Source organism: Sciurus vulgaris (assembly GCF_902686455.1).
Source record: "Sciurus vulgaris genome assembly, chromosome: 6".
NCBI classification, from domain to species: Eukaryota; Metazoa; Chordata; class Mammalia; order Rodentia; family Sciuridae; genus Sciurus; species Sciurus vulgaris.
This window is the reverse complement of record NC_136466.1, coordinates 9831517-9850026: the sequence shown is the minus strand read 5'-3', so window position 1 is coordinate 9850026 and position 18510 is coordinate 9831517. Positions and strand designations below refer to the sequence as shown.

The following is an 18510-nucleotide window of genomic DNA, read 5'->3' as shown; positions in this document are numbered from 1 at the left end:
CTATCACTAGGAATAAATAATACATGCAAAAGTGCTTTCAGGTACTTCATTTTGCAAGTACTAGAGATAAAAACAGTTCTGTTTTGTTCTTCAATAAAGTATTTAGTATTCCAATCCACAGGAGGTGATGCTGTTAAAATATCTCTATGAAAATGCCTCAGGACTGCCAAATTCATTTAATTTGCAATCCTTACCAGGATTTTCTAACTCCCTATTTATAGATATTTTGCAAATGCAGATTTCAGGATGAACTGAAACATGAAGGACCAGTGTTGCCAAATTGAAATATCGTTGTGAGGAGAGGAAATGCTACAAAACTCTTAAATTTATAGTTTTGTTTTCCTACTTAGTCCTAATAAAATTGAAGAGAACATTGAATTTTTGTCTCTGGTTTTTTCTCTCCACAGTAAAGGGGATAAGAGGGGAAAGACTGTAACAAATCCTGGCCCTGGGGTATTATTTCCAAAAATGCCATTTTTCCCCTGTAACTTTCCCCATTGTAGAACAAAGTCAAGTCCATTACTTCCTGAATTCATGCATTATTTTTTATTTGGCTGTGACGTCATCAGTTTTAAGGAAAATGAATGGAAACTTCTCAGAGGAAGAGGAGCAGTTAAATAGGAACCTACTATCTTTAGTCCCTTCGTAAAAACTCCACAATGTTAAATTATTTAAAATCCTTGATTTTCAGCATGCGCACATTAAAAGTTTTCGCACTAAGTGCCAAATGTTGCAAACAGCACTTTAACAGAATGATTTTGCTTTGATCCCTGTAGCAGTTCCTGAATAATTTATCACAGGTTATTGCCTTAATTCTGGAGAGGGATAGAGCAATAAAGGCAGATGAAAACACTCCAGTTGAAACACCTTGGGGCCTGCTCGTTCCTCTGACACGGCTCTTTTGTTGGAACTATTTAGAGGTTATTAAGATGTGTCTCCAGAATTAAGAGCGTGCTGTAAGGATGGAGACAGCCATCTTAATTCCGAAGACAAAGCACACTGACCCTTCACCTCCTTTTTCTTTGTTGTTATTATATGGTAGAATTATGAGGATAATATTATAGCTGCCCCCAGTAGTGCCACTACAGTAAAGGGTCTGTCAGACTTTCCATTAGAAACCCTGTTTTGGGGGTCAGGGTGGAAGGAGCCGCAGTTCAGCTGTTTCCCAGCCCATCCGTCTCACGCTTGGCACACAGACAACCGTTCGCCATGCAATGGAAGGAAGCACTCAGCAGTTTCTCCTGAGCGATCTAAACGGGAAGCCACAGGGTTAGATCGCCAGGCCTGCCCCGCTCCACAAACTGCCTCGCTGCAGATGCAGGAGCCTGTCACATCGCAGATCAATCAGTGTTGACCAGCCACAGGAGAAGGGCAACTTTTAAAAAATGGACCTCTTTGTCCTGTTTTAAATGAGATGGTAAATCGTGGTTCTCCTCTCCTCTGATTGACTCCAATCAGATCACCTCTTACTCTCCAGGCCTTCGGTAGCCTGGAGTTGAGCTCCTAGTTGAGGCCCCCCTGTCTCATTCCAGAGCCGGGTGTGTTTTGGCTAGGGAGAAAATACCCTAGCTGTGTGGACTCTTGCAGCACTCTGTGCTATGCGGACTCTTGCAGCGCTCTGTGCTGCTCGGAGGTAAAAGATACCTTTGACTCTTAAGAAATCTATTTCTTAATCACTTTAACACTGTACTTTCCTGCTCAGTTAAATCTATTTAAAACTTACATGTAGTTATTTTATGCTTCCTCTGCTCAGTAGTAATGTTTTATAAAATGAAACATTGATAGCATTTCATGACCAGTGCATTAAAAAAAAAAATGTGGATTTAAGTTAATTAGAAGAGTTCTGCTAACTCGGTATATTTTAAGAAAGAAAAATCTGATAAAAATTAACTGCTTTTGTAAAATAATAGTTGAAAATATTTTATTAAAAGCTCTTTTTAGGTATAAAGAAAGCAGGATTCATGGTTCTTGCTAACTCATTTAGAGTTGAGTGGTGGGCCTCTTGTACGTAAGCGGAAGATTTTGAGGCACAGCCTGTAACATGTAAGTGTACATAGTAAAAATAGCAAAAAGGCCACCTTGATGGGTGGCAGAAGCCCACGGAGAATCCCCGGACTGCACAGACCGTAACCGCAGCAGAACCGTTCCAAGAAGCCTTTCCTAGAAGATACGATTCGTTCTGGAGGCTGTCAGAAATGTGCAACGCTCAGACAGAAGAGCAGAACAGTTTCGGGTGGTGCAGAAAGGCTGTGTCCCAGGCAGAGTGCTTAAAGCAACAGCAGGCCGTTGGTGGCAACTACCCGAGGCCAGCCAGTTACAGAAAAGCAGGATGGGAGATGAGAAGGGAAAGCAGCAGGTCATTGTCATTACCTTAAAGACAGGTTTGTTCAGCCTCAGAACGCGGCCTCCCATACACCGTTAGACAGTAGTAAGTGCTTATTCTTAGGAACAGCATCCAGGTATGTTGAGTCAGCTGTTAGGAAAAGAAGGGAGACTTGTGACAACTGTCACTTGCTCCCTTGAAGTGTGCTTCAGCCGTTCAGATGACAGTATCCTCCGCCTCCTTAATGATAATTTAAACTCCTTCCTGAAGATGGGTCTCATTGACACCAGGGTATGAGGGAGAAAGAGAAACCTGATAAAAAGAGACGTTCAGAGGCCATTTCTGGCAATTTTTTCCTGAAACAGTATCTTTAGAAGTCACGGTTGCATATCTCAATTATCCCGCCCCCTTGTTCTGCAATTATGTTTATTTGTGCTCTTTGTTCTGACATTCTAGCATCTGTTCATGGGTTTTCTTTTTCTCTTTCCAAGCATCATCCTAAGGACAGCTTAATTAAGAGTACAAGTCAGATCTCTTTTATTCAAGACAAGGATTTTTTTTTGTTCTTCTTTTTCACTTTACTTTTTTTCTTTTTTTTTTCTCCCGCTATAAAACCAAGGGCCATTTACTGTTTCATTCTCTTGCTTAGGCATTTTTCAAGTTTATTCCTCAGAGTGCCTCTGTTCACCCCTCTTGTAGATGAGAAAACTGAGACAGATAAATTGACTTGCCTTTAAGAGTTAAGTGAACCTGGAATTCAAATTCAAGTCTCATGACATTGACTGAAAAGCTCTCTTCCTTACTTGAGTACTGTGACTGCCATTCTGGGCATGCCATGGTACCAGTAGGTCACCTAGCCAGTTTTATTTTGTCCTAAGTTATTAAAGACAGTTCTTAGGAATCTTTAAATATCAGTGTGTTTCCAGGGTAGATTCTAAATTGTATAGTTGGAATGATTTTATGCAAGTTGGTATTAAGTTTTGCTATTGTTAAATAACGTCTAGACCCTGTGCATATCTGATTTGTGAAATTATCAATCCTGGTTGTTCCCGCCCCCCCCTCCCCAACTTGGCATGTTCAGAAATAAAATACGTTAAGAATCTAAATGCTCCTAAGCTTCTAGAATTATGACATAGCTCAATTTATAAGAAGCAAAGCAGAGTTGGTCAGCAGATTGATGGTCTGTTTGTTTAAAGAGTCTATGGTTTTCTTTAGAAAGGGATCCGAACGAGACATTTTAGCTAATGAATCAAAATCAGATATGTGGTCATTATTGCCTGATTATTACTCCATCTGCTCTGCGCTAACGTGAAAATCAATTACTGTGTCTCTTTCCCACTGACAGCGTATGTTGATCGGGCTGGCACGAGATCTTCGAGGGATTGCCTTTGCACTGAACACAAAGACCAGCTACACCATGCTGTTTGACTGGATGTATCCTTATTACACTGTGACAATACCAGCTCTGTGCACAGAGGGATGCCAGGCCCCTCGCTTTCGTTTAATAGTATGGCACAGTAGGGAAGAGGAAACAAAGCTAAATGAACTAATGTGTAATCAGCTAAAAATTACAGCACAGTGGCAGCGTGCAGATAACTGAGCACAGCGTTCAGAGACCCAGCTCAGAGAGGTCAATTTTTTGGTGCCATTAAATATCAACAACTTAAAAATTGCTTCCCCAAAATGATTGTTTATGTTGGGGGTGCAGGGAAGCTCCTACTGGCATCTTTACTTGATATCGGTGGGTCCTGCCGTTTGTCACTTTTGAGGGATTTGAATCTCTGGCTACTCCATCTCAAGGAGCAGAGCTGAGAGGGCTTAACATCACGCTACATTTCTTCCCATGAAAATATTATGGACGTGAAGTGGGTAGTCAGTGGACAGAATTTGTCATTTGGGTTAAAATTTAAATTTGCCATGGCCAAGATTCAGCACACAAGGAAGAAATCTCCCACAAAAATGCCCATCATGTGCAAGAGAGCAGAGCACAGGCTTTGGTGCCAGATGGATGAGGCTGGAGATCCAGCCCCTCCTTGACTGTGTGAACCTGGCCAAGTCGTTTCTCTCTCTGAGACCTGGTTTCATCATCTGAAAAAGGAGGCTATCCAGTGCCATGGCTCATTATGCCCGTTGAACTGTATGATGCCTTTTCTATAATGTCTGGCACATATTCACTAGTCATCAGTAGTTACCAACATTTTAATAGTGGTGTGTGAATCATCTTTGATGCTAGGAGAAGTGACAACTTACACAAGTCACGTAAGTATTAATGATGGCTTCCTTCCTTTTATACGTGCCATCTTCAGAACACGTGAGAAAAAATTCTAGTTTAAAGCTAACCTGCTTTTTAAGTCACACTTCGACTTGCTTTTAGTCAGACCTTTCTTACCCTTTCTTCATAAATTGCAAACGAAACTTCTCAAAAGCACTCTTCAACTGCCGTGTCACGGTTAAGGCCAGAGGCATAACTAGCAGGGGAGATGGGCATGTTCATAGAACTCTGTACATTATCAAATATTTTAAACATTAATTTTAGTGCAGCCTTGTTTTTTTAGTTAATTAACACCTACTCAGATTTATGTGCCCAGGGAAGGTTTAGAGGTAAGATTTTTCCATGTCTCTGGAGAATCAAATGTGTTGTTTACATAAGCATATACTGTACATGTATGGGGATTGTCAATTATTTTTTTAATTTTTTACATTTATTTAATTTATTTATTTATACATCGTGCTGAGGATCGAACCCAGGGCCTCACATGTGCCAGGCCAGTGCTCTACCACTGAGCCACTACTCCAGCCCCAGAGATTGTAGATTTTAACATGGAAAGGCATAATTCTTCTAACTTTAAAGGGCAAACTACAGTAACCTATGCCCCTTCCGTTCCTCTAGACAGAAATGGCAGCTACCAAGGTCAAAACTTTTCTTTTATTTGGAAAATTACAAAAGTCCAGTCTGGGCGCTCTAGAATTGGTAGCACTCTTGAAACTCAGCCACAGCCCAGCCCCTCCCACGATTAGCGCTGTACATCTTGTCTTCAGCAGTTTTAACTAACAACCAAGGTCAAGAACTTCCCCTCGGAGCACCAAAGGATAAAGCCTGTTTTCCGTTTCTTAGCTTTGCTCCTTCTTTCTGGCACCTCTGTGAAATGAGACTTTTGTCCAGCAGATGGCAGAAAATAGCAAATGGAAAATCTTGGGACTTACTGTTTCATTTTGCGCCAGAAATCATTGTCTCCTCCATTTGACCATGGGTGTTGGAGTTATGAGGGTCAGGGGCGGAGGGCGAAGTGTCAATCATGCGGGAAGCTGTGTTAGATTGCCAAATGCAGTGGTTTGGTGCTGGCCTTGCTTATAATAATTGAGTTTCTGTAGCAAATCAGCTTCCTTGGGAAAAGGCCAAAGGCTTTTCATAATTGTATTGACAACGAAATGAATATGATAAATGGTGTTCATTCAGTTGAGACAAGATTTATAGTTTTCCTTTGGGCAAGGGATGAAGAGCAAATATTTATAATAATAGTAAAATTTGTTTAAAAGTTACATTATTTGATAATTCAAAAAGCTTTATTAAAATATTTCGAAATACTTTAAGCAGTTTCAGGTGATAAAGTACAGATTCTTTCCAAAGTATTCAGTAATGCAAAAATGAATAAGTGTATGATAAAAAAAAAACCATGGATATGAAAGTCATTTATTCTTCCTGAAATATTGATATGTCAAACCGTCAGTGATGATTCCCACATTACTGCTGGGGAAAGTTTATTTGCCTTTTATCCGCATAAACGTGTGTTCTTTAATTTGTTATACAATCCTTAGCATGCAGAAGAAACATTCCTATAAGAGTACATGTCATCTTAAAGTCAAAATGCATTTTATTTATGACAATTATTTGATAAAAAGCTATTTTAGTGGTTAGCTATTTAATTCAAAAACATTTCTACAAACACTGACTGCATTAACTGCTACACAAACTACATTGCTTATCACTCTGTCCTTCCAAAACTAAATTGCCTCAAAGTACGCAGCAACCATCTTGATAAATCGTTTCCACAATAGAGAATCGAAGAGAATCGTTGGTATCTTCTTTGCCTCATAGTGAGTGCAACAATGAGGAAACTCCTTCTCTTGCAGTGCATTTAATCACCTTGTTTAAATTTCTCCCAGACTGTCTTTAGACTGAAGTATCAAAAATCCAGAAGGAAAATGGGGGGGTGGGAAGGGAATGCATATTGATGTTATTTCCTGACCCCGTCTTAATTGTCATGCTCTTTGAGCTCGCTGATTCCTGATCAGGCCATCGTTGCTGTTTACTAATGTGCATAAGAACATCATGCAAAGACAGCAGGAGAGGTAATGTGCAGAAGAGCACAGACCTTAGGGTAGACAGTCTTAGATCCCAGGCCTGGTTTCACCTCCTGAGAGCCTGTGGGTCGTGGGCGAATTACCTCATGTCTCTGTATCAGTTTTCACCTCCAGAGAACAGGGCTGGTAGTAGCTGTCGGGTAGTTCTATTGGGAGAAATGTTGTGATCATATAAAGGTCCTGGTACAGTGTCTGTCACAAAGTACGTACTCCACCGCTGTCCTTACTTCCTTTCCTAATAACAGAATGAGACGAGCGAATCCCCTTGGTTCACTTAACAAATTGGGCTTTCTTAGTCCAGTGTCCTAGGCCTCTTGAGGGGTATAGATTATTTAGACCCAAAGGCTACCCCCAAATGAGCTTTAGTTCAGCAGACTCAGCCATCTACATAAATGACTTGTAGTAACATAGAAAGTGGTAAATGATGTAACAAAGTACTAGTAGGAAGTTGATGGTGTTTAGCTGGGAGTCAGGAATGCCTTTGTAAACATGAAGACTTGGCCCTGAATCTTACCAAATAAGTAGGGCTGGCCCACAGGGAAATGGGAAAAGGCTGATTTTCAGTTAACCTAATCCCAGACTTAGAAAGGAAACAGTAGAGAAGGTGTTTATTGTAGATAATACTCACTTAATGCTTGGAAACATAGATTGTCTGGGACCCTTGAATACCAAACTACAGAAATGTAGATCCTCATTCTATAGGAATAAGTTTTGATTGACCAACAATCAGAGCTATTGCCAGGTGTGGTGGCACACACCTGTAACCCCAGCAGCTTGGGAGACTGAGGCAGGAGCAGTGCAAGTTCAAAACCAGCCTCTGCAACTTAGTGAGGCTCTAAGCAACTTGGTGTGAACCTATCTCCAAATAAAAAACAAAAAACAATGTGACTCAGTGGTTAAATGTCCTTAGGTTCAATCCCTGGTACCTAAAAAATAAAAATCAGAAATGTATTTCTTTTGTTTTTTATATTGTTGCCCGTGCTGGTCTTAAGTGATCCTCCTGCCTTAGCCTCCCCAAGTAGCTGGGACTACACCCAGCAGAAGGATGAGTCAGGAAGAAAGTAATTGGCAATGTCATGTTGGACAGATAGAAACAAGGGAAGAAAGTAAGCCTGAAAATTCACTGTGGATCAGGAATGTTTTGAGTGTGTTTTGTGCCAGACACAAGGGTGAATGATGCTCTTCAGAAACTCACAGTCTAGTAGACACAAAACCAAATGAACAATAGACATCGATAGGTTAAGATAAAGATGCATGCCACAAGCCAGGCATGGTGATGCTCACCTGTAATCCCCTCAGCTCTGGAGACTGAGGCAGGAGTATTATAAATTTGAGGCCATCCTCAGGCAATTTAGCAAGTCCCTGAGCACCTTAGTGAAACCCTGTCTTAAAATAAAAAAATAAGAACTGGGGATGTTGTCCGTGGTAAAGTGCTTCTGGGTTCAATCCCCAATACCCTCCCCCCCCACCCCCCCCCACACACACACACAAAGACACCTGCAACAGGCTAGGTGAACACAGTTGAGGAAGAGGTTATTGGTTTTGGCCAAATGGGGAGGCTTCCCGGGAGAGTAGCGGTTGTGCTGAGCTTCAGAGAGTGGACAGGCATTTTCCCAACGGGGGGGGGGGGGGGGGGGGGGGGGGTTCCAGGAGCACAGTTGCCTTCGTGAACAAAGGTCCAGGTGTTTGCATCTTCCTGGAGAACCTTTAAATGAACCGAGCTGGCAGGCTGTTTCTGTTGAGGAATCACATCCTCAAATTCTTATCTCCTGGTGGTTTTAGCGAGGACTCTGGTGTTGCCTTCTGGTGCATTCTGGTGCTTTCTCTGCTGGCTACTGCATGCATGGATGGGTGGATACTGTAGAGGAAAATCTGATACTTTTCACATTTTTAGACTTGGTGTACAGTCAGGCGTTACTGTATGCCATTGTTTTTCACTTATTTGGTGAGGACCTTCAGAATTCATTGAGAAGATCTAGGGGAAATCAGGTCTGTGCCTCATCTACCTGAGGGCTCGCCCTCCTCCTCCTGTCCTATATGTGCAGTCTCACAAGCCACTGGAAAATTAAACTCCTGGGGTGGGTTCCCAGGCTCACCTGTAGTCTGAACCTGCTGCTCTCGCTCTGAAGCCCTTTCACCTCTCTGCTTGGTAGACCTCTGCTCTGCTTTCCAGTAATCACTCATTCTCTCTGTGGCAGTCACCCCTGTCAGAAGCATATTAGAATTGTCACCACTCTCATTCCACACAGAAAAGAAGAGCATCCCCTCGTGTCCCCTGGCTTTGTCCATTGTGAACGCAGTATGCTCTGAACACGACCATGGTCCTAATGGCGTTAGCGTGCTTGGCACGGGACATGTGTGCCTCTGCTGTGCGTGGTTCTGATATTTGGATCTCTGCGGTTTCCTGGTGGGCCTCTGGATGTTTTCCCACTAATGCTCCCGCAGATGAGCTTTTGATGGAATACTTTCTCACCTGTGCTCCTCGGCTCTGCCTCAGAATTCGCGTACTCTCTGTGTTCCTTACGCCTGTGCCACCTGATAAAGCATGAGCTGCCAGTGAGTGGACACTGCGTCTTCCTTAATTCCAGGTCCCGGGCCCCCAGCACAGTACACAGCACATAGCGTATCATCTATCAAGAATCAGCTCTCAGTTCATAGAGAAGTAAGGTATTCGACTAGAGCCTAAATAAGTTCATGGCCCAGCTCTTTCAGTATATTTGTATCACCCTCCTGCCCGTGCACACACACACTGTTATCTGTGTTCCACATAGTACTTTTTTTAATTTTTTTTAATTTTTTTATTTTATTTATTTTTTTTTTTTTTACAGTTTTCTTGAGCAACAGTTGCCCAAACAGGGAAATAAAAGGTTTAACCTGTCCAAATATTAAAACCAGTTAGATAATTTAATAAATAATGTACTTTCATTGAACCCATTATTTCCCATTTAGTCTCAAATTAGATATGTGAAAAAGCTTATCTATTTTTTATTTATTTTTTTTAGTGTAAACAAATGGGATACATGTTGTTTCTGTTTGTACATGGAGTAACAGCATACCATTTGCATAATCATACATTCACATACGGTAATGAGGTTTGATTCATTCTGTTATTTTTTCCTTCCCCCCCACCCCTCCCACCCCTCTTTTCTCACTATACAGTCCCTCCTTCCTCCATTCTTGCCCCCCTCCCACCCCCCATTATGTGTCATCATCCACTTATCAGTGAGATCATCCGTCTTTTGGATTTTTGAGATTGGCTTATCTCACTTAGCATGATATTCTACAATTTCATCCATTTGCCTGCAAATGCCATAATTTTATTATTCTTTATAGCTGAGTAATACTCCATTGTGTGTGTGTGTGTGTGTGTATATATATATATATATGTATATATATATACAACAATTTCTTTATCCATTCATCAATTGAAGGGCATCTAGGTTGGTTCCACAGTATGGCTATTGTGAATTGAGCAGCTATGAACATTGATGTGGCTGTATCTCTGTAGTGTGCTGATTTTAAGTCCTTTGGGTATAGGCCGAGGAGTGAGATAGCTGGGTCAAATGGTAGGTCCATTCCAAGTTTTCTAAGGAATCTCCACACTGCTTTCCAGAGTGGCTGCACTAATTTGCATCCCCACCAGCAATGTATGAGTGTACCTTTTCCCCACATCCTCTCCAACACCTATTGTTGCTTTTATTCTTGATAATCGCCATTCTAATTGGGGTGAGATGGAATCTTAGTGTAGTTTTGATTTGCATTTCTCTTATTACTAAAGACGGTGAACAGATTTTTATATGTTTGTTGATTGCTTGTAGATCTTCTTCTGTAAAGTGCCTGTTCATATCCTTAGCCCATTTGTTGATTGGGTTATTTGTATTCTTCATGTAGAGTTTTTTGAGTTCTTTATATATTCTGGAAATTAGTGCTCTATCTGAAGTATGAGAGGCAACGATATTCTCCCACTCTGTAGGCTCTCTCTTCGCATTGCTGTTAGTTTCCTTTGCTGAAGAAAAGCTATTTAGTTTGAATCTATCCCAGTTATTGATTCTTGCTTTTATTTCTTGTGCTATGGGAGTCCTGTTAAGGAAGTCTGATCCTAAGCCAACAAGGTGAAGATTTGGACCTACTTTTTCTTCTATAAGATGCAGGGTCTCTGGTCTGGTTTCAGGGTCCTTGATCCATTGTGAGTTGATTTTTGTGCAGGGTGAGAGATAGGGGTTTATTCTGTTGCATGTGGATTTCCAGTTTTCCCAGTACCATTGGTTGAAGAGGCTATCTTTTCTCCATTGCATATTTTTGGCACCTTTGTCTAGTATTAGAAAATTGTATTTATTTGGGTTTGTGTCTGTGTCCTCTATTCTGTACCCTTGATCTACCTGTCTATTTTGGTGCCAATACCATGCTGTTTTTGTTACTATTGCTTTGTAGTATAGTTGAAGTTCTGGTATTGCGATACCCCCTGTTTCATTCTTCCTGCTAAGGATTGCTTTAGCTATTCTGGGTTTCTTATTCTTCCAGATGAATTTCATGATTGCTTGCTCTATTTCTTTAAGGTACGTCATTGGGATTTTAATTGGAATTGCATTGAATCTGTATAGCACTTTTGGTAATATGGCCATTTTGACAATATTAATTCTGCCTATCCTAGAACATATTATGTATTTATTTTGTTTTTTATACTATTAGAATATAGATTCCATGAGGGCAAGGATTTCTCTAATGTTTTGACCTTTGGTGTCTGGTGACTCTTAAAAGTGTTCATTGCAGAACAGGACTTCTAGTTTGGGATTTGTTTCATTATAAACAAAGACAGCTTTAACATGGCAATCGTAATGGGGAAAACATTGCTTTTTGCATTTTTAGGGGAAAACAGTCTTAAGGCTTTAGAGGACTTATTTTTTATGTGAATTATTTTCTGAAGCTTCAAAGTGTAATGCACAGTTAACAAGTTCTAAGTAAGCAACTTGTACCTCATCTGTAAGTCGGCTGGTTTGTGCAACTAATATTTACTAAGATCCCCGTTGTGCCAGGCCTGTGCATACAGTCAGTGCCTAGTCCCTGCCCTCAGAAAGCTGGTGCTGAAGTGCTGTGTAGTGCTAGCCCAGGATCCCAAAGCCACTCCCGGGAGTCACGCCCAAGCCAGGCTGGGGTGGTGCCTGCATGGTGTCAGAAAAGGCTTCCTGGAATAACTGACGTGCACCGAGACCTGAGGGAGAGGTAGGGAGGCACAGGTTTTGTCCCTTTGGAAACGCCCTGTCTTAGGGGACAGATAGTTAGAAGCAGCCAGCCTTGAGTCACTGTGTTGTAACGGATGTGGTCAAGAGTGCCCCTGAACAGAGATGAGGAAGAGACTCTTGCCCCTTGACACAATAGGAAAAGATGCCCGAAGAGGTGAAACTGGAGGTAGGTGTTGAAGGACAGGGCTGTGTGGGGCAGAAGGAAGCAGTGTCAGGAGGAGAGGCGACACAGTGGCATTCGTGGGTTTTCAGGGAGCTATGAGCGGCTGTAGGTAGAGCACTAGTGCCCCGTGGTGAGCTGCAGGTGACAGGGCCAGATCTTAAAGGGCCTTGTGAGCCTGCTAAAGAAGTAGAGTGTCCCAAGAGCAAGACAGCAAGTCACGGTGAAGCTTCTCACCTGGAGGCCCCTACCGTCACACAGAAGAAGGCTGTTCAGCCGTTCTTTTCAGCACCTTCACCTGAAGCAGACAAGCACATTGGACAACATAAGAAAGAGAAAAAGATGGGGAAAGAAAGAGAAACGAAAGCAGCGGCATTGTTGAAGTTGTTCTGCGGAGCATGAGGCCTCGATCCTGTGTTTCTGTGTCTGTTTGGCCAGGACCAGGTAACCTGAGGACTCCAGGGCTGGTGACGCTGGCTCGGGAGTGTCCAGGTTCTCATGTCCTTGGCTTGGGCCTGTCGGAGGGCGTGCGTTCATGGTGTTCACCAGGATGTCTGAGAGTTTCCTCTTGCGCGCACGTGGGACCGACTACCTCTCAGCATCACAGACCCTGAGCAGACTAGTAGGGCTCAGCTTTCCTTTGAGCTGGCTTCCCAGATGCTTCTGGGAGCTGTAGTGGGACCAAGCAAAGCAAGTCAGCAACTTAAAAGCAGCGTGGGTAGTCTTGAAGCCGGGAGATAGGTACATGAGATCTAAGGTTACTATCTCTATGTATTCTTAAAATTTCATAATATTTTCCTCTGTATAGTTCCCAAGAAACCCTGATAATAATGACTCAAGTTTATCTTTATTCCTCTTTAACTCAATTAATTTTCTTTTCCTACAACATTAGCATAATTCCTTAAAGATGTTACTTACATGATATTTTAAAAGCATATCTTCCATTTATAAACAATACCAAATACAGCATAATCAATGGGATGTGTTACAAACAAATGCAAATTGTTTGCAGCCACCAAAAGTAGAGGCATAGAGGTTGGAAAGACTCATTCCTAGAACCACTGCCACTGAATACTAAACATGGAACAAACGTGGATTTCCTGGATTTACTCTGAAGTGGCATCAATTTCCAGGAACTAGTTTTTTTGACCCTTAAATTCCTTAACGGGCTTCATAACAGGTACCCGGCGTATCTTCCAGTTCTCCAGAGGGCCGTTGAGCAGTGGTATGCGGAGCCGGCCTGCACCACTCCTATCCTGAAGCTTATGGCAGAACTGATGCAGAACAGGTGGGCAACCTAACTGTTCCCATGTCCGCATGTCAGACCCAGGGACAGCCATGGAATAGAGAGCGAGGGCTGGGGAGAGGAGGCAGAGGAGGAACAACGGTGTGGGGCACTCAGGTGGGTATGAGGGAGGGAGAGGTGCTCTGACCTTGGCCTGGTGGAGACGTAGGGAAATGGAAACCCATGAGAAGACTAGAGCACCCACGTGATCTAAAGCACTCAGGCACAAGACGAAGGGAAGGACAGCCCTTTCAGCTCTGTCACTGCTCCACTGTGATCCTAAGGAACTTTAGAGCAAGAAGGAAGTTTAGGGGGTCTCCACTTCGTGCATGAGAACCTGCATCTCAGAGCAGTGCGTGGGCACGTGGCTGTTGCCTCAGAAGCTCTGGGGATTGTCCCGCTTCCACTTGGATGCTGCGTCTCTTCCTTGGTGCCAGGACGTGTTTGGATGATTTATGCACTCACAGTTCTCATTGAAATAGCAGCCGTGACACTTCACAGAAATTGCCTGGGTGCCCTTATAATTTGCATAGACCAGCAGAGATTCACAGACCCTGCATATAAATGTTAACAAAATGTAGCTAAAAGACAAAAACTGCAGCAAGCTAATTGTGTTTACCTCTTTAAAATATGTCATTGTGGATATTGCTTAGCACCAAATTACCTGTCACTTAGCCATCTTGCTCCATCAGTGCCTCTTTGTAAACAGCGCCAGGGAAGGGAGATGCCAGGCAGGGAGGGAGGGGCCGGTGCAGCTCTAATTTTCTCTCTGTTGCTGAATCGTTCACCACCGTGCTTTAAAATCTTTCCTCTAAAACAAGGCGGAAAGACCTGGCAAAGACGTGAGTATTTTTCTTTTGAAAACTGTTAGTTTTTTGAAAACCATTCTTGTGGGTGCTTTGAATACTAAAAGAAGATTGGCTTTGTATTTTATATTAGAAATTTTTCTATTAAATGTCAATTTTTTAATCAGATTATCGATACTATGTTACTGATATAGCATTTCATACTAAAGGAGAAATCATTGCATTTTATATTGTTTAGCTTTTTATGTCTGACATAGACAGATATTTCATATGTAGCACAAATGTTCTAAGAATCATCTAGTGAAAATATGTTATCTTGTATTTCTCTAGAATGTAATGCAAATAGACACACACACACACACATATGCATTTCTTTAATCAGGAATTGTATGTGTTTGCATACAAAATATTTTTCAGACATTACCATTGCACATGATACTATTTTGGAAACACGGGGAAACATCAGTTCTATTTGTGGCAAATGGACTTCAGCAACGTGTTTGCTTTTGGATTTTTGGTTTGTTGCCGGTTTTCTTTTTAATTCATTATATCTTGATAGCACACCAAGAGGGTATATCAGAGCCAACTAAAGACAGATGTTTTAAAAGTAGAACAGAGTCAGGATGGCTTGTCAGTTCTTACCCTGTTTCACACCTGTCAGGAACCAGGGAAGTGGAATCAGAGAACTTCTGACATTTGCTTCTCTTCACGTAATCCATGGGCACTGGAAACTGTCATGTGTGACGTGATTTCACGTGTTTGAAATTTGCTTGAAGTGCGACACGATTCATTATGAATTTGTGCAGTATTAAAGGTACCTGCATTTCCTGTTGCTTGGAATTTGCTTTAAAAATATGTACCAGACACTGTAGAAGATGTCAGATGTATAAATATAACTCTGTCCAAGTTTCCATATAAACTTATACATGTACACATGGGGTTTTTATTTCCACCAACCACTTTGCATGAAAGGAAGAGGATAAAAAAATCTGTGATCCAGCGTATCAGGATACCATGTTTATAAACTCTTTAAATCAGCAAATAAAAGAAAATAACCCTTCTTAATTGTCCTAGTATCTTTGTAGTGAGAAGATTAGCATACATATTTTATCAACAGTTGTTGATTGCAGTGGCAGTGTAGGAGATAATTGTACTGCTGCTTCCAATAAATGAAAATGCTGGACATTTTCAACCTATATTTGGTTTCTTTATCTGCACATATAGTTTAATTTCTTGCTCTACTTCCTAGGTCCCAGCGTTTGAATTTTGATGTATCATCTCCTAATGGAATTCTTCTCTTCAGAGAAGCTAGTAAAATGATTTGCACTTATGGTGAGTATCCTTTTCCATATTTGTCTTGCAATATAACTTTTATCTCTTTGGAGAAAAGAAAGATGTTGGTTATTTTGTTCTTTCAAGGCTTCATATCTGTATGAATTTGTGCAGTGGCTAAAGGGAGTGCAGGAAGCCAGGGGCCATCATGCTGGCATGGAGGGAGTCGGGCCCGCCTGACCAGCCTGATGGCTCTCATTTGGATGGACTCGCAGTGTCAGGAGGCAAGGAGAATGTGCTAGATAGAATATTAAAAAGTCGTAGCATACTCGAAATCACTCAAACTTGCATCAGGGCGTTTGCTATCTTGGGTCAAGGAATGCTTAGACCAGTATGTTCCGGAATTTGGGGGAAATGTCCTTGTAAAGAACAGTAACGTTTTATGACGGGGGTTTTGGGACATGGCCCTACTTGAAGCAGAGTTCTCTAGTGAAGGTTGCCCTATTAGATCAGAGTCTCAAAGTTTTGGAATTTAGTTATCATTTTGGACCAACGAACTACCATACACCCTAATACTTGCCAGTTCTGACAACTTCATCCACGGAATTCTCTGCACTCTAGGATTTATGTATAGGGTATGGGCACAGGGTGGGCAGGATCCTCGAGTCTGGCACATGCTGGGCAGACTCTGCAGTGCATTCCTACCCAAGCCATGTTTCCTTGTGTCCTCTTTTTCTTCATTGTCTTCCTCTTGCCTGCCTAATCTCATTTTCCTCACTCTCAAGTACATTTTAACTCAGAAATTGCCTGTGATTCTCAATGGGGCACAGAGGCACACTCCTATAATGTAATTACTTGAGAGGCTGAGGCAGGAGGATTGCAAGTTCGAGGCCAGCCTTAGTAAGTCAGTGGGATACTATGTCAGAAAATAAAATGAAAAAGGGCAGGGGATATAGCTCAATGGTGTAGTGCCCCTGCGTTCTAGTCCTAGAAAGACAGAGAGAAAAAAAGAAAGAAAGAAAATTGCCCCTGATTCCTTTTTTGAGTACCTAGGAACAGATTTTACAAAAATTTTTGAAGCCCCTTTATTTTATTTATTTATTTTTAATGAGGAAAGGTTTATTTGGGCTCATGGTTTGTACATGTGTGTGTAGGAACAACCATTCAAAACATTATTTTTTTGAAAACTAAAAGCCTATTGTTTAAAAATACAGAAAAAAATAGGTGTTTTAAGTTGCTTTTAGTTCAGTTAGAAACACGTCCTACAGCTTGTGTCTGTAAACACTATAGGCCTCTGCTGTAGCTAAACGTCAGATGTTTTCACTGCACGTTTGATTTGTAGAGCTTGAGGTATAAGTGTGTAGAAACTAGAAATCACCTATTTACGACAGAGAATTCACTCTTGTTTTCATGTGAACCAGCCACAACATTGCCACTGCTTTTTATCTACTTGAAAATAGACACATTAGAATCATACAAAACAGAAACACTTTGCCTCCTAGAGGCAAACAGACCCCTTTTATGTGTTCTAAATGCAGTTCGCCTTACTTTCCATGTGTATCTAATTCTTGTCTCTGTCTTTTGTTTATTGTTCTTTTTAGATACACATGACAGTAGAATGTATTTTGACACAGTGTACATAAGTGAAATATAACTTCCCTTTCTTGTGGGTGTACATGATGTGCAGTTTCACTGGTGGTATATTCATATGTGAACATAGGAAAGTTATGTCCAGTTCATCCTGCTGTCTTTCCTATTCCCATCCCCCTTCCCTTCCCTTTATTCCCCTTTGTCTAATCCAATGAACTTCTGTTCTTCCTTTCCCTCCCTTTTTGTGTGGTAGCATCCACATAACAGAGAGAACATTCGGCCTTTGGTGTTTTGGGTATTTGCTTATTTCATTTAGCATGATAGTCTTCATGTCCATACATTTACCAGCAAATGCCATAATGTCATTCTTCTTTATGGCTGAGTGATATTCCAGTGTGTGTAATGTGTGTGAATGTGTATATATACATATATACACACACCACATTTTCTCTATCCATTCATCTGTTGAAGAGCACCTAGGTTGGTTCCATAGCTTAGCTATTGTGAATTGAGCTGCTGTAAACATTGATGTGGCCATTACACTGCACTTTGCTGATTTTAAATTCTTTGCATATATACTGAGTGGGATAACTGGGTCAAATGGTGGTTCCATTGCAAGTTTTCTGCGGAATCTCCATAGAGCTTTCCAGAGTATTTGCACCAATCTGTATTCCCACCAGCAATATACAAGTGCACCTTTTTTCCCACATCCTCGCCAACATTTATCATTACTTGTATTCTTGATAATTGCTGTTCTGACTAGAGCGAGATGGAATCTCAGTGTAGTTTCATTTTGCAGTTCTCTAATTACTAGAGATGATGAACGTTTTTCCATATATTTTTTGACCATTTGTATTTCTTCTGTAAGTGCCTGTTCTGTTCCTTTGCCCATTTATTGATTTGGTTTTTTGGCGTTAAGTTTGAGTTCTTTATATATCCTGGAGATTGATGTACTATCTGAGGTGCAGGTGGTAAGGATTTTCTCCCATTCTGTAGGTCCACTGTTTGTGTTTTTGATTGTTTCCTTTGCCGTGAGGAAGCTTTTTCGTTTGATACCATCCCATTTATTGGTTCTTGATTTTACTTCTGCGCTTCAGGGCTCTTGTTGAGGAAGTTGGTTCCTAAGCCGACGCAATGGAGAGTTGGGCCTCCTTTTTCTTCTAGGAGACGCAGGGTCTCTGGTCCAGTGCCTAGGTCCTTGATCCACTTGAGTTGAGCTTCGTGTCCTGTCCATGTCTTGTCATACTAAGATGTATGGTTCCAAGAAGAGCATGGCGTATTTTTAAAAGCACAGTTTTTGGAGATTAGAAGGTCTGGGTTCCAATCCTAGTCCCGGTATTTACCAACTCCAGGACTTAAGTGATGAACAACACCTCCTTGCCAATTTTCTCATGTATACAATCAGGAATAATAAAGACCTACTGACCTCGTGCTTGTGTAGGATCAGGGGTTCACTGGGCTTCTCAGGTGGA

The 18510-nt window shown here is 41.5% G+C and overlaps 1 protein-coding gene across 5 annotated transcripts in view; it reads left to right on the top strand.

The window, feature by feature from the left end:
- The window catches only part of RANBP17 (RAN binding protein 17), a 284952-nt gene that overhangs the window by 211926 nt on the left and 54516 nt on the right, over nucleotides 1-18510 (top strand). For all 5 annotated transcript variants that reach the window (XM_079145395.1, XM_079145396.1, XM_079145397.1 and 2 more), the window contains 3 exons: nucleotides 3669-3757; nucleotides 13266-13373; nucleotides 15426-15508. In XM_079145395.1, coding sequence (XP_079001521.1) covers nucleotides 3669-3757; nucleotides 13266-13373; nucleotides 15426-15508 — 280 coding nt within the window. The remainder of the gene's footprint in view (nucleotides 1-3668; nucleotides 3758-13265; nucleotides 13374-15425; nucleotides 15509-18510) is intronic.